At 38.0% G+C, this 14,814-nt stretch overlaps 1 protein-coding gene across 1 annotated transcript in view; it reads right to left on the reverse strand.

Annotated features, from left to right (window-relative positions):
* pamr1b (peptidase domain containing associated with muscle regeneration 1b) overlaps nucleotides 1–14,814 on the reverse strand; it is a 29,817-nt gene that overhangs the window by 14,502 nt on the left and 501 nt on the right. Inside the window, exons 2-4 of the mRNA XM_088417096.1 lie at nucleotides 4,405–4,581; nucleotides 2,280–2,405; nucleotides 1,646–1,760 (exon numbers count right to left, since the gene is read on the reverse strand). Of these exons, the coding sequence (XP_088273222.1) occupies nucleotides 1,646–1,760; nucleotides 2,280–2,405; nucleotides 4,405–4,581 (418 nt within the window). The remainder of the gene's footprint in view (nucleotides 1–1,645; nucleotides 1,761–2,279; nucleotides 2,406–4,404; nucleotides 4,582–14,814) is intronic.

Below are 14,814 nucleotides of genomic sequence, written 5' to 3' on the forward strand. Positions count from 1 at the left end.
ACGGAAGTATTTCATGCAAGGTAGACTTTAAGTCAAAAGGGAAGGGGGGTGCGTTATGTATGTTAAATGCTACGGTAGCTAAAATAAAAGCGAAACTTGTTTAGAACTTCTGTCATTTTTATTTCTTTTCTTGGAATATTAAAAAGAAAAGGGACAAAATATTTCGGAAAAAAAGAACAAAAATCATAATTTTTGAGACATAAAATCTATTTTTGTTAAAGCAAAATCGCCCACCCCTTGGTGTCATTTGAACAGATGCATTGCATCAGTTAATTTTAGTTGTATTTATTTTTCTTAATTGTGTTAATCTAATTTTTTAGTCTCTAAATTTATGCTGTCTTTATGAAAATTAAATTCATTTTTTATGCATCATGCATTGTGCTTTGTTTGTTGGATCTTGAAAAAGGAAGTCAATCAAACCTTGGAATGGACAGTAATTGGATGCCATTGTATGGCATAACCTGATAGCTCCTGTTTTTGTGGGGAGGGCATGTTTAGGAGCAAAAAAACAACGTGAAAATGTGGGAGCATGTGAGAGTTGTCAGTTAAATTAATTTTAAAAAATGGCACATTTAATAAAGTTAGAGAGCTATCCGTTCTTTGTGAGGAGCTTGCTGATCACAGACGAAGCTCAAGTTTAGCTCACCACATAAATGCAAAGCATCCAGTAGTTTCTATAGCCACACATAAAGATAGTAAAATTGATGCCTAAGTAGTGAACCGAAGCAAAGCCTTTTGCTAAACAATATACTCAGAAGCTCAGAAGAGTGGATGATGTTTTATGTTTATGGTATTTTTGAATTATTTGGTGATTGACTAAAGAAAATGGAATCATTCTTCCACAGTGTCTAAACTAAATGCAGCAACTGCATGTAGTACTTGGGAGGAGTCTCAAATAGTGCAGAAAGTCAATGGTTACAACGGCATCTCTTATATAAAATAAATGACTGAAACCACTTCCTTGTTGTTGTATATCATTACATTGACTTTCCACAATAACACAATATATGTAAATTGCAAAAATTCTGATTTTCTCAATTTTTTTAAGTAGTCAGATAAATTAATTACAAATTTTAATTAATCTCTCATTGTTCCTAGACAGCACTAAGCGAAGGACCGACTAAAAAGGCTTTTCGAACCCTCAGTGTCTGTAAGACTTCACTGCGGTCCCCTGAAGGAAAACATCTCTCTTGCAGTCCTCACAAACATTTGGCTATAAAAGGGTGGATAGAGCCTATGCAATGGAGAAAATGACACACTGTGAAGGTTATCACTCGGCTGGAAAGTAATTAAAGGGGGAAAAAAAAAGACAAGCCGTTTGTGTTTTCCAAAGCACTAGACTTGCCATTATTAATGAGGCATAGTCTACAAATATCTGATTTAAACAGAAATGTACTTGATACAAAGCCAGCGATTAATCACTATTCAAGAGGGGGCAAAATTCATATTCTAAGGAAGTCTATAATACCAGTCTGAGTTAAGTCTACTACTGTCCTGTACTGTCATTTTATTCTTTTGATTCCAGAGCGAAACTGTATTAGTCATCGGTGTTCAACAAATGCTATCTTGACATTCAGGGAGTGGTATTATTATTGTCAAGTAAATACAGTAGGTTCCTGTGTGCAACATTACAGCACCAATTTACCTGAGTTCTATTGTGAAGGGTTGGTCCACCTGTATGGTCCAATCACACCTAGCGTTGTTGGGGTAGCTCTCCAGAACTATGTGCCCCTGTCGTTTGCGGATCACCCCACCACACTCTGTTTAATACATCAGAAAGAACTTATTGTATTAGGACCCTTGGACTGAAAGCGGTGTGCCTATAAAATGTTATACGTTTTTTTTTTTTTAATGGCAGTCTAATTTCTGCTGGTCTATAGGCTGCACATGCATCTCATTTGGTTGTCAGTAACACGGAGTGAGGTTGTAAGATTCCTAAATTCTAATATATGTATAAAACAAAACAAAAAAAAGAACAACACATCGTACAACAAAGATCAAAAAGGTTTATACTTTTTAATCAACAACAGACTACTTTATTTGTTGGGGAACATTTCTACTGTTAAATCTTCAGAGTTAAAATGCTACATAGGAGTTAGATAATGAAGTCCTCTGATTTTTGACTGTCAAGAAGCCCTCCTGGGCACAGGCATTCTTCCAAGATGGCATAGTCATCCCAGATGTAAATATGTCCAGAGGGAAGGAAAAGCATTTACTTCATCCCACAGAAATGTATATGTGCACAGTAATGTGTTCCTTAAGAAAATGATCTCACTCACTCATGCAATCTCCACCGGACCATCCAGGACGACACTCGGCACAATATTGGCCATGGATGAAAAAGTCATCTTTGGGTCCCCATGTGCCATTGTTGCACCGCTTACAGTTCTCAAATATGCTGCAACCTGAAGGAAAGACAGAATGGGATCCAAGAACTGTATGTTCTATTGTCTTTTGCCATACTGTTTTATCATTTCCTGCTCACATATAACTGTTCCTAACAACAGACAAAAAATAAAAAAAACAAGTGAATGAATCATTTTGGCCATGCAGCTTCCCTGGAAAACAAATCTTGAGTCTATACATAGCGTTTTGCTTATGCAAAGTCTTACCCTTCCACAGAGCATTATAGGAAGGCTCTGCTGCATCCCCATTCTTGTAATGCAGAGTCCCCACTGCTATAACCCCTCAATATACTGCCTTAATATGAACTCTGCTAAACTCATTACACTCATCTTTCTCTGCAACTGGATGCTGAAACATTTCTACTCCTTTGAACAGAAATGCGGTAAAATCCTCAAAACACTTTCCTGAAAGGACGGATTTTCACTTAAGTGGCAACTTGGTCATTTTAGGGGAAGGCAAAGTATGACAAGTATGAATGTAAACAGCAAATGCAAACGCGCACACGGTAAATTATGACTCCACTGTACACAGGCTATATGAGAACGTTTAAGTGCTTTAGAGCTGAACACGAGCTACTTGCCTTCATGTTAATTCTCAACATCTGTTTTTCCTCTATAAAAGCACATTCATTCCATGTAGAACACATGACATTGTTCCGGAGGAAAGTGGCATTTTGGAAAGCTTGAAAAAAAAAAAGTGATTTAGCTGCAAACTGAACATGTGAGCTGAAATGGCGACCATTTTTAAGTACAACATTTTGTATCCCTCCTGCAAGAATCAACGTCAAGAGCTTGAGTCTCATTAAAGAGTCCCAGGATTCAAAAGAGATGTTGTGATGTGAGGTTGGCCTGGAAACAAATTAAATCAGGCATAATGAAGTTGTTTTCCAGGTTTTCCATCACACTTATTTGTCTCCCTGCCGTGTAAAGGCCAGACAAGGCAGACAGCTCTTGGGGTTTTGCCAAGTACGTGGCAGGCAGGAGTGAAAGACTTTAAGATGAGGCTGACTAAAATCAACAGAGCCTCGCAATCTCCTATTTTCATATCTAAAAACATGCCACTCATGTGTCAAACAGCACATAGATGGATCATGAATTGAGTCAGTCTGACTTTTTTTGCCTGCAGTATAATATTGTGTCACGTAATCCACATTCTACAAAAGAGTGAAATCAAAGCAATGCAGTATTTTTAAAAAATGGCCACAAAGTTGCTGTTGACTGCGGTTATTGCTGTCCATCATATTATGCACATGCATTAGCTAATATGGGACAAATGAGGTGCGTTCATCAACTACCACTATATGAATCCAACATAATCAATGAATCGTTCAATGAGAGACTTTGCATGTCTGCTTCTGGATCTGGAACCTGATGGTGGGCTAAGTCTTCTCTCAGGTCCAATATAAGTGACTGTTGACCTTTGTGTTCTCCGGGATGAATGGACAATAAATCCCACAGACACACTTACAAAATCTTGCTGAAAGCGTACACAGAAGAATGTATAAGTTACCACTTAAGTTCCTGTAGGAGAAGCACCAGGCTGTCTCAATTTGTTTTAATAATGTAGACTGGCACTGTACAGTTCCTGACTAGACCGCAGATGACAGGAAACAACATTTTTTTTAAACAACGAGGAAGACAAATGAGGATTATAAACTAAAACTTTATTGGCTGTCTGCCAGGGCACATTCACGATAAACAAACAACCACTCATGCTCACTTTCACACATGTGGAAACATTAAAGTTTTCAAATTACCATGCATGTTATAACATGAGGAAGGAAGTCAAAAATAGAGACTACACAATGATGTTTTCTTTAATAAATCTATCTACAAAATTAGCTGACACCAACGATGGAAACAGAGTAAACTGAATAACTCGTTTCTTTTCACTAAAATCTGCTTAAAAAAATTCTGCAAATGCCAAAATACTTACGGTATTTAAATAACAACATTACAGTTTTTGCCAATTGTCTGGCAGGCACTAATCGAGTCATACCTGGATGGAAGATGCAGGGATCACACTCATTGATGGCATTGCGACAGCAGGGGACGGCGTAACCCACTGACGTCCCCTGCAGGGGGCATTTGCAACGGATCACATCATACTCGCAGCATCCCCTGCACATGACGTTCCATTCCGGGCCCGGACAATGGTTGTACAAATATCTGTAATCTGAAGAAGATAATAAAACACATTAGACCGACAAGCCTCATTTTGACCCCCGGAGAGAACATCAACAACAGAACTGTGCCTTGAGTACAAAAATAGAGAGGATGATGAATATGGTTGAACGGGAAGAAAGGTGTCAGATGTGATATTTGCATAAGCAGACTTGAGTTTAATGTCCACAGAGGATTTGCTGTTTTTACTAGTCTTGTGTTTATGTGAGCTGCTGCCTACTGGCGCGCTGGTGATTTCCATAGCTATGAGGCCTCAAGCTTCTCTTTGGAGTTACCATGTATGTGTGTTTGCATGCTGTGTAGTACATCAAACATCGGGCAAACTGCTACAATATGAAAGTCAGCACAACTGACAGCTGAATCCATGAGAGGGTTCTGACGACACTCTAGGTACTTTGAGCATTTTTGTGTGGTTGTGGAAAGGTTTTCTGTTTAGTTTTGGAAACAGACTCGGTAATGTCCTTGTGGCTGAAGGCGAATCAACAGGAGCACTTTAAACTTGGCAGGGCGTTCTTCCAAAACTTAGCTCATCATTTCAATTCTTGTATTGCACTTCATTTGAATTCTAAAAATGGACAGTCACTTTGAATGCTGTTCAAGTCTCCTAATCTGATCAAACAGTTTAAACAGGGAAGGGGTTGTATTGCTTTTATGTTGATGAACATCAACTGCAGGGGGGTGACTCTACAACGTGCTTGAATTGTGCTCTTCTTTTTAAATTTATACAATAATTCATACTAAACAAAATCAGAAAACTCCTGCTATTCTTCCTCCACAACCAATGCCTCAATGAATTTAACATCAATCATGTACAATTGGGGCAGCGTATTTCCAGTAGGTTAATTTCTCTACAGTTTTTCAAATGGCAGATTTTATGCTTCATAAAGCCTCTTGCAGACTTTATGCTGTTTTATATTATCTTGCCGCTTGCTAGAGTCAGGCCTTTATTTAATACCATGGGTTTGGTTGAATTTGTGTTTTAACCTTGGAAGCTCCACCAGTCTTTGACTACATGTCTGCGGTCTATAAGATTAATGCTCCGATCCCCCCCCACACACACACGCATACACACACTATTTAGGCTGTCATACAAACCACGAGTTGCAGGTTTGTTGTGGCAACAAATATGTATAAACTCACTACCCCATCAATTTTGCTTTTGTACACTGGCATCCTTGTGTTGTCTCATTATATGTCCGTGTATTCATATATTTCGTCTGTCTCCCTTTGACCAAAGAGATAATCTTACACTTCATGTCCAGATGGTCATCCTTTGGGGATTTCCACACTGGAACCACAAGTATGCACTGTCAGGGCAGGCTAGTCTTGTTTATAGAAGTTGACGAGACACAATAAAATAGAAACCAACCCAACTAAATCCTATGTTCTTTTAGTTTTCTTTTTTATTCATTTTGTATCATTAAAAAGTAGCACATTTGACTAGCTAAAATACTGATGAATGAGTTCAACTTGTCATGTGAACCTAGACTGAAATGGGACAAATCAAGGTAGAGGATTATTTAATTACAGCCCGTGTACACAGACATATCTATTTGCTTTCAGAAAAAAATAGTTTGCCATCAAGTACATTTCAGAAGACTGATGTTTTCTGAGTATTATCATGCAAATGCAATTACACAAATCCATTCATGGTGGACTATAAGCATCAGCAAGCAAATGACTGGTGTATGTCACCATTCACTTTGCTGTGTGTGACCTTTTAGCCTTCAGGAGTGGCTCACAGCACAGGATGAAAAAAAGTGTTGAAACGGTGTGATGACTGCCATATGGGGATTGTGGGGGTGCAGACTCCATCCCTCCTCCTGAGACCAATGAATTTCCTTCCTACTAGGTAAAAAGAACACTGGTACGTGAGAGAGGAAAACTTGAAACATCGAACATAGGCATGACAAGGCCTCAGAGCTTATCTGGTAATGTCATTAGGCAAGATGGTGCTATATCCCTTGAGAGCTGACGCAGTTGCCTTCAACCCATGTTTCAATCCATGTTTCAGGTTGAAAATGTTTTACATTTAGATATTTATTACTATATATGCAATAGATGTGTTCGGCAGGTTGAAACAAAAAACAACTATCAACTTCTACTTCTGATTGTTGACAGGTCACCAGGATCACAGCACATTTTTCATGCACCTTTTGCAAACGCCCATGAAAACACAAATCATCTAATTTATTTCATAAAATAATTCCACACTCCCCAGAATGCATAAGGGAGATTCTATCATTGGTGGTCCGAGTCATGATGTCATTCTGCATGAATCAAAATTCTCCATGAATCAGTCCACTAACCGTCAGGAAAAGAGAAAATTAGTCAACGCTTGTGGGTGTCCATGTTGTTCTTAGTATGATTCTAATTGTGTCATGGAATGCTAAGAACTAAAACAACAAAAAAGGGAAAGGTTACTTCTGTTTTCCATCTTGCAGCTTTTTTGCCTCCTATTCATCATTTTCCTACTATAATTACAACAATTTTTCATGCAAATACTTGCAAGTGTATCTGCAAAAAATATCAGGTCATACACAGTCATCTGAATAGTCTTTGGACTAAATCGAGCAACAATCAATAACTATGACAACGTTTCATCTCATTTCTGTGACACAAAGGAACAAGCATTACTATTCTAAGTTGGGTGTACTGTAGCTAACCCCTTAATGTTTGCTCAGTGTCCTATATGAGGTTAAAAAAACACGAGCTGCACTTTTTGGGTTTTGATATATGGTCACCATTTAAAACTACTGATCTTTAGACCTCATAATGTTATACTTTAAATATCTTTTAGGATACAATCGGAAAAAGAGCCCATTTTGGTTGCCTTCCCAGATGGAAAATGGAAATATATCGGGCTATAATATTTATAGTGAATATTTATGGGCAAATCATAATCAGTACTGTGAAACGCTATTGTATTTGATGATTTTTTTGTTGTAATTGTGTAATTGTTTTTGTTTGTAATTATTACAGTAAGTGCCCTGCTTTATTAGATCAAAAGGTTCTTTTACTGCCTTGAAAAAAACACATATAGTGTGATTTCATCCAGATAAACACCTTGAAGTAACAAAGGCCTGCATTAAAAGAATTCCATGAGGAACTTTACACTATTTTGTTGTGTAAGTACAGTATTATATTTTGGCCTGTGTACATGTAATTGTAACATTGAGTGCTTAGTTAAAAAAACAAACAAAAAAAAACAGTATTGTTGGTAAATTTATTTTAAACAAAACACACCGTTGATGCATTGAGAACATTACATTACGGCCCCGATTCCATTGAGAGTCATTAAAAAACGTTCCTTTATGTTTGTAATGTAATAAAAGGCAGCACATAAGCTGCACGCCCAAGGCTATTGTGCAGCATTTACCGGTAATGTCAGACAACTTGCTACACTGTCATTTGTCAGGGGGGCCACCTAAGGAGAGATTCCTCCATGATCTTTGGCAAACATTCAAACTATTCTTTTGTTGGTTTATGTTTTTAGCTTTATATTTATTCATTACACCCACTGTGCGCCTGTACATATCAAATCCAGAGTTCGAACCTTACTGACAGAGTCTATTCATTTGTGTTGACAGCAATACAGCAAAAGTAATTGCATCCCACCCAAACACATGAGACATCATTTACAAGGTCAGGGTCTCCTCTACTGAGGACATTAGGACATAATAGGGTATCTCGAATGGGTCAAAAGACACAGAAAAAGACAAAAGAAAACACATGTCCACTACAGTGGACACAAAATAGGCTGGATTTCAGAGCAAAAAAAGAGCCAGGTCCTAGCAAGGCACACCTGAGCCCCCACAAAGACTATTCATTGATCCGTGCGCTTTATGGTCGAGTTCATTATTTCATTGAGGGAATAAAAGATGTGTCTTCAAGTACAAGGTATTATTAAATCTAATTAGACTATTTTCACTTGAGGATGACAACATGGGTGGCACACTAAACTGTGACAGTTTGATTCTACAACTTTAAAGTTTTCAGGAGTTATTGATTGTAGCTTCCACGCAAAAATAGTTACATTAAAACAGATGTACATAAAAAAGAAAATAGTGCATCTAACCAAAGTCACCCAAATTCTGTCTTATGTCCTATGACGTAGTCATAGAACTTCTTTTTCTCTCCTCAACACACCTAATTCAAAGAATTAGCTCATTAATATGTTCTGCGGGAGTTTGAAAACAATCCTAATTATTTGAATCATGTGTGTTTGAGTGAGGAGGTGAGAAAACATGCAGGAACCGGCCATCGAGGACTGGAGTTTGACGCCTGTGTCCTATGAGGAGATGAGTTATAGAAAATGAATAGATTATGATTTCTCTGGGGGAAAAAACGATTTATCTTCATGAAGAGTGTATCATTCATGCCAATTAGACAAATGCACACAAAGGTGACAACATGGGGGATATTTGATCAACAAACAATTTCAGTATGATTCTAAAATGTTCATTTGTAGGAAATATAGTAGATTTTGTGCAAATGAAAAAAAAAAGAAAAACATCCATCCATCCATTTTCTAAAGCTGCTTATCCTCACAAGAATCGCAGCCTTGCTGGTCCCAGGTGGCTTCGGGCAATAGGCAGGGGACACCCTTAACTAGTTGCCAGCCAATTGCAGGGCACACCGAGACAAACAATCATTCACGCACAATCACACCTATGGACAATTTAGTATGTATACAATACACCTGCCATGCATATTTTCGGAGTGTGTGAGGATGCCGGAGTGCCCCGGAGAGAACCCACCCGGGCTCAGGGAGAACATGCAAACTCCACACAGGAAGACCGGCGCCAGCGAGAGTCGAACTCGGGTCCCTTGAACTGTGAGGCAGACGTGCTATTGGCTGCGCCACTGAGCCGTCCATATGGAAAAGCAATGTTCCACAAGAAAGCATGGTGGATCTGTCCAAAGTCACGCTAATATTCACAGACAACCCTAATGAGGATACGTGGTATAGAAAACGGATTGGTTTACAGAATTAAAAAAGAGCTAGTTTCATGGGAAAGCAAAAACATGATCAAGAAGTCCAGTGGTTTTTATGGGATAATTAGCCTTTGTCTCCTCTGCGTGCATAAGAAAAGTAATATTTACGCACCGTAAAAAAGTGTTATTTTGGGATAGTCATTGGATTGTTGCACTTAATGGCCCTTCACTCTTTCTTCTGTGGTTTTCTTGATTTGTTTTATTGCAGAATTGATTTTTATTGCTCAGTCTTTTTTTTTTTTTGCACTGAAAGCACCATTTTTTTGTACAAGGTTAAATCTTGGCTCTGGCCTTTCAGTGCGAAGTTAGCATGTTCTGCCTGTGCTTAAGTTGTTTTCCTACATTTAGTCTGGCCTTTGTGTTCTTATTCCTAATGGTTAGTTTGTATCCTTGGGTTTCGGATCATCTTATTTTGTTTCCTATAGACAGCTATCTGAATTTCTTGTCGCTTATAGCTAGTATCAAAGTATAATTTGCAGAATGAATTCATTCAGTCATATTTATTTTTTGAATATCCCGTGTAAAAAGATATACCTGACAAGCAAAACAGCCTGTCAGTCACATCTTCAAAATTTCAATGTCATGAGAAATTATTTATCCATTCCCTGAAAGGCTTTTCCCCACCGGAGTCATGGGTATGCTGGAGCCAATCACAGGGCACAGAAATTTAATATCCAAAAAAAACAAAAAAAAAAGATGTATGAAAACAGAATTTGTACACTGTGTCTCATGTTAGCAAAAACAAAAGAATAAGACCCAACATACCGATACTTTGGAAGGGTTGTGTACTTAATGCACTCCTCGACTCATAGTAATTATTGTGATAGTTTCCACTTGGACTTTAGTGCAGATTGTGCGTAATGCTGTGGCTTTTGGAAATGGGAAGTAGTGTTTGTTTTTTTCCCCCTTCAGATCTTGAAGACTCTTTGCAAGCGTGTGAAAAGTAGAAATAACATTCACTGTCACACTCTCCATCGCCTGGTGGAGCCCTCCAAGTGCCATGTGGCACTTGAATCCAAAAAAAGCAGCTCTTAGCATCTGCAGCTCAGCTGCACACCTTTGATGTGAATGCAGACAATGACATCATTGCTGACATAGTCAGAGAGGTGATCATGGAAATTACGATCTTTGCTCCGTGGATCAGTACAGTTTGACCTGCAAGCCAGTCATCCTAGACATAGGGTCAAAGAAGATATGAACCCTGACCTTTCTTGTCAACAGAAATGTATTTTTTTCCACTGGTTTTGATTTGATTCAAAGTCAAAGAGTTTCTATATTTTTTTGGTTTTCAGATCTGATGACTTTCAAGGAAAAATAACTGCATGGATGTGTTACATTCAATTGCATAACTTGCTGTGGCTGTCCAAATGTTATGAAAAATGCATCTGTACATCTATAGCATTTCCTTGCTCAATGTTTACATTTACTTCGATATCACAGTGGCGTTTGTTTTCATGAAAATGGAGTTATCGTAATTTGATAGTGGATAACACAACCCTAACCCTAAAAAAAGTCAGACCAATGCATGCCGGTCTACTTAATTTGTTTAAATTGTTATTAGCTTATTTAAATTAAATAAATAAATGAATAAATAAATAAATAAATAAATAAATAAAACTCTTGGCTCTGAATTACCCACTTTAAAATAAAAAAAAACACTTTCAAATATTAACATTCAAATGCTGAGCCTATCTAATTACTGTGTATTTTCTTTTGTTTTACAGTGAGGCAACCACTGTAAGTATTCCATGGAATACTTACGATTGCAAAAGTGTTATTTTGTATTCGTATTTTAATTTCATGATTGGTGTGCACTCTAATTTTATCTACTTGTACAAGTTTTGCTTTCTTCGGGTACATAGATATAGTTATGTATTATTAATTCTTAATGGTGCTATAATACTAAACAGTGAATTTCTATACATTCACATCCTTACTGTCGACTATAAAGAATTCATACTGAGCAAAAACTTTAGCATGACTGCCTTGTCAAGTAAATGACATTACACAGTCATATTACACAGTATATGTACACAATTAAATAATTTCCTCAAGGCAAAAACTTGGTTATTTTAACCATGACGTGCTGTGGAAAGTTTTGAGTATGCGTATGTGCAAGGGTAAAGTTCCCTTTGCATAGTCTCCACAGCAGCTGCCTGGTATTTTGAGGTCAGTGCGATTTAGCTATCATGGAACAAGAAAACTCCCGGGGGAACCATGTGGGCAGTGCACATCTGAGTGTAGGCTTATCCTACCGCTTATCCTCTACATTGCTCTAATGAATTTCCTCTGCTTGAAAACCTCACAAAAAATGTGTAATATCACTTCATTATCCGCTTGAATGTACAAAAAGTACAACGCACACTATTGGAATGCAACATGCTGCTTGGGATTGGCACTTCTCTGTTGTCAAGCACAATGTTGTTCCTAAAAGAATTCCACTTTAAATTTTATGTGTCTTGTTTTAGTTGTTAATCCTGACACATGGCTTTATCAGGTGCAAAGACACAAGCCTACACATGTACACACTCATAAAATGACATTATCAGGATTTGCATGCATATGGTGAATAAAAGTTTTTATTTGCAACTATTCCAGTGACAGGAAATGTCATCAGAAAATTACACAAGATTATGCAACAAAAAGTCTCCAGAGTTACTCATCTGACAATGTTGTATGCGAGAAGGAACTCTTGTAATCACTGCCAGTCATCACAGACAAGTTCACTGGCCAACATGACTTTATTGTGTTTTGACTGCTTGGAGATTTGCAAAGTGGAGTCAGAGGCCAGGGGAGACTTTGGCGCATGCATCGCTACAGTCAGCATGATCGATTCGAACTTTGCTTGCTACATTCTGCAGAAGTCATCAAGGGCAAACACGCAGAGTGCTACTCCTCTAGAGACCACAGGAGAAATTCCTGCACAAACAAGGATGAGTACCAAGTCTGAACAGTGCTATTAAGAAACAATCTACCTACAGTAAAAGAATGTGCCATAACAGTTCTCTTTAGGGATCGTTACTGTTATACAGCTAAAGTAACGATCTCACACGATCCTGAATGTTTAAATTTATATACTGTAGACCCTCATTTGTGTGGCAACACTTTACACACACACAGGCACACACACAGGCACACACATTGTAGATGTGTTTATGAGTAAGATGTAAACAAATAAGCCAGAGTCCCTCGTCACGAAAGTCATTTTAGCAATGAGTTATAAAAAAAGATCCAAATACCTGGTGCGCAGGTACACATGCGCGACAGATATCACTGATGTTGTATGTCGTTTTCCTCACTTCCTGCCTTTGCGTACCCTACCTAACTTTCTACCTAACTAACTGAGCTGAACTTTTTTTTTTCCTTGAAAAGTGACTCCAAGATTTTCCGTGGCTCCACACTTACATGTGGTGCGAGTTTTAGCGCTCATGGCATGAGATAACAGACACAATCGATGTGTTTGATACAGGGTTGAAAATTTTTAGTCATCCTGTATTTAACAAGAATGAAAAGAGCAAGTGAATGTAGCACAATTTATGGCTAACAAACAAGGTAGTAGAGAAGCAATAGCTAACCAACCCCTGGGTGGCAAGACAAACTGCAAGAACAATGTGAGCTTTAGGTAAAAGTTGTGTCGGTTGGTTTGTTTACTGAAGTGGCTTGGACTGGCTGTCGGGGCCGCGTATCATTCTTGTGAAAGAGATCATTTACATTGTGACTTTACAGTTGCTGGATAATTTACTTCTCACTTCCTTGGACTAATTAAACTGGGTTTCGAACGAACCAAGCAAATCATAACTGATTGAGTTTGGAAACTTTTCGAGGATGCGGGCGGGCTGTGTGCACACAGATGATGCGCTGCGAAAGTGGGTGTGACACTAAGAAGGACATTTAGGAAGACTCTTAATGAGTCGACTTTTAATTTAGTGCTTTAAAAGATCCAGTAACAGCAAGTTTTATCACAAGTGTTCTACGGCAGAGACAACGTCTAGGCATTTGGGTAAAGTTTTGAAATGCCTTTTGACTAATCATGTATTTTGATTTGTAATTTCACATCAAATTATAATGTTTTGTTTATGTTAATGTTTTAGGTAAATGACGCGTCACAAACACGTACGTGACCAATAAGTCTGTGAAGTGATAGAGCTCCCTCATATGACCACAAATGGCCACTTTCATGCGTATTTATTTTGGTGATATCATGTTGGGAAACGTAAAACCATATGAAAAGAAGATGAACTCTTAAAATGAAAAGATTATCATGATTGTCATCGTTTCCATCCCCAGAGTTGCTGGTGCCTATCCCAGCTGTCTGCGGGCAGAAGGCGAGGGACACCCCGAAATGGTTGCCAGCCAATTGCAGGAAACACAGACAAACAACCATGCGCACACCCAATCACACCTAAGGACAATTTGGCATGCCCAATACACCAACTGTACATGTTTTTGGAATGTGGAAGCCAGGTACCCAGAGGAAACCCACATGAAAACCCACACACATGTAGCAACAATAAAACAAGAAAATGATACCTAGAGGATTAATTTTAAACTTGAAGGCCTTTTTAGCATTGAAGGCAAAAAAACTTATTTTCACGTTAAACTTCTGCAGATTTTAAAGTGTTCAAATCTCAGTTTATGGCTTTACCCGCTATAGGATTTTCCTCTGCAGTATTCATTTAACACTTCCTGAAAGTTTCAGGTCAGTATCGTTTTACTAATGTTTTTGTGATGTTTTTGTTTGAAAGATGAATGTGCCGAAACTTTAAGTGTTTTTCTCAAACTTGCCAACATTTAAACGGCTGTGACTTCACCCTTTTTCGAGTTATCACCATGTATTATGCATCATTTCAAAGGGAATTTTGTGTTGAAACAGAATGTAGCAGAATATATATATCTCAATTTTCATGTTTGCCAACATAAGCTGGGTTTTGTGAAACACATCACATACATATGAAACTAGTGACACAAAATTCTAAATTCAGATTTCTGATTGTGGTAATTTCACATTAAAACACACACACAAGTAACAATGATAAAACAAGCAAACTTTTGGAGATGATAACAGAGGAAATGTAAGATAAAATTTAAGATGTTTCGGGGGGTCATCATTTTGCCCAATCTTTTGATAGGTCAAATTTTCTCTGCTTTTGAAGGTTTAAAATCTCAGATGATGACCTGATATTCTTTTGGAATCCACTTTACAGGGATCTTTGACCCGTTCCTGAAA

This window comes from Hippichthys cyanospilos, chromosome 6 (assembly GCF_059441005.1).
Source record: "Hippichthys cyanospilos isolate Australia breed blue-spotted pipefish chromosome 6, RoL_Hcya_1.0, whole genome shotgun sequence".
NCBI classification, from domain to species: Eukaryota; Metazoa; Chordata; class Actinopteri; order Syngnathiformes; family Syngnathidae; genus Hippichthys; species Hippichthys cyanospilos.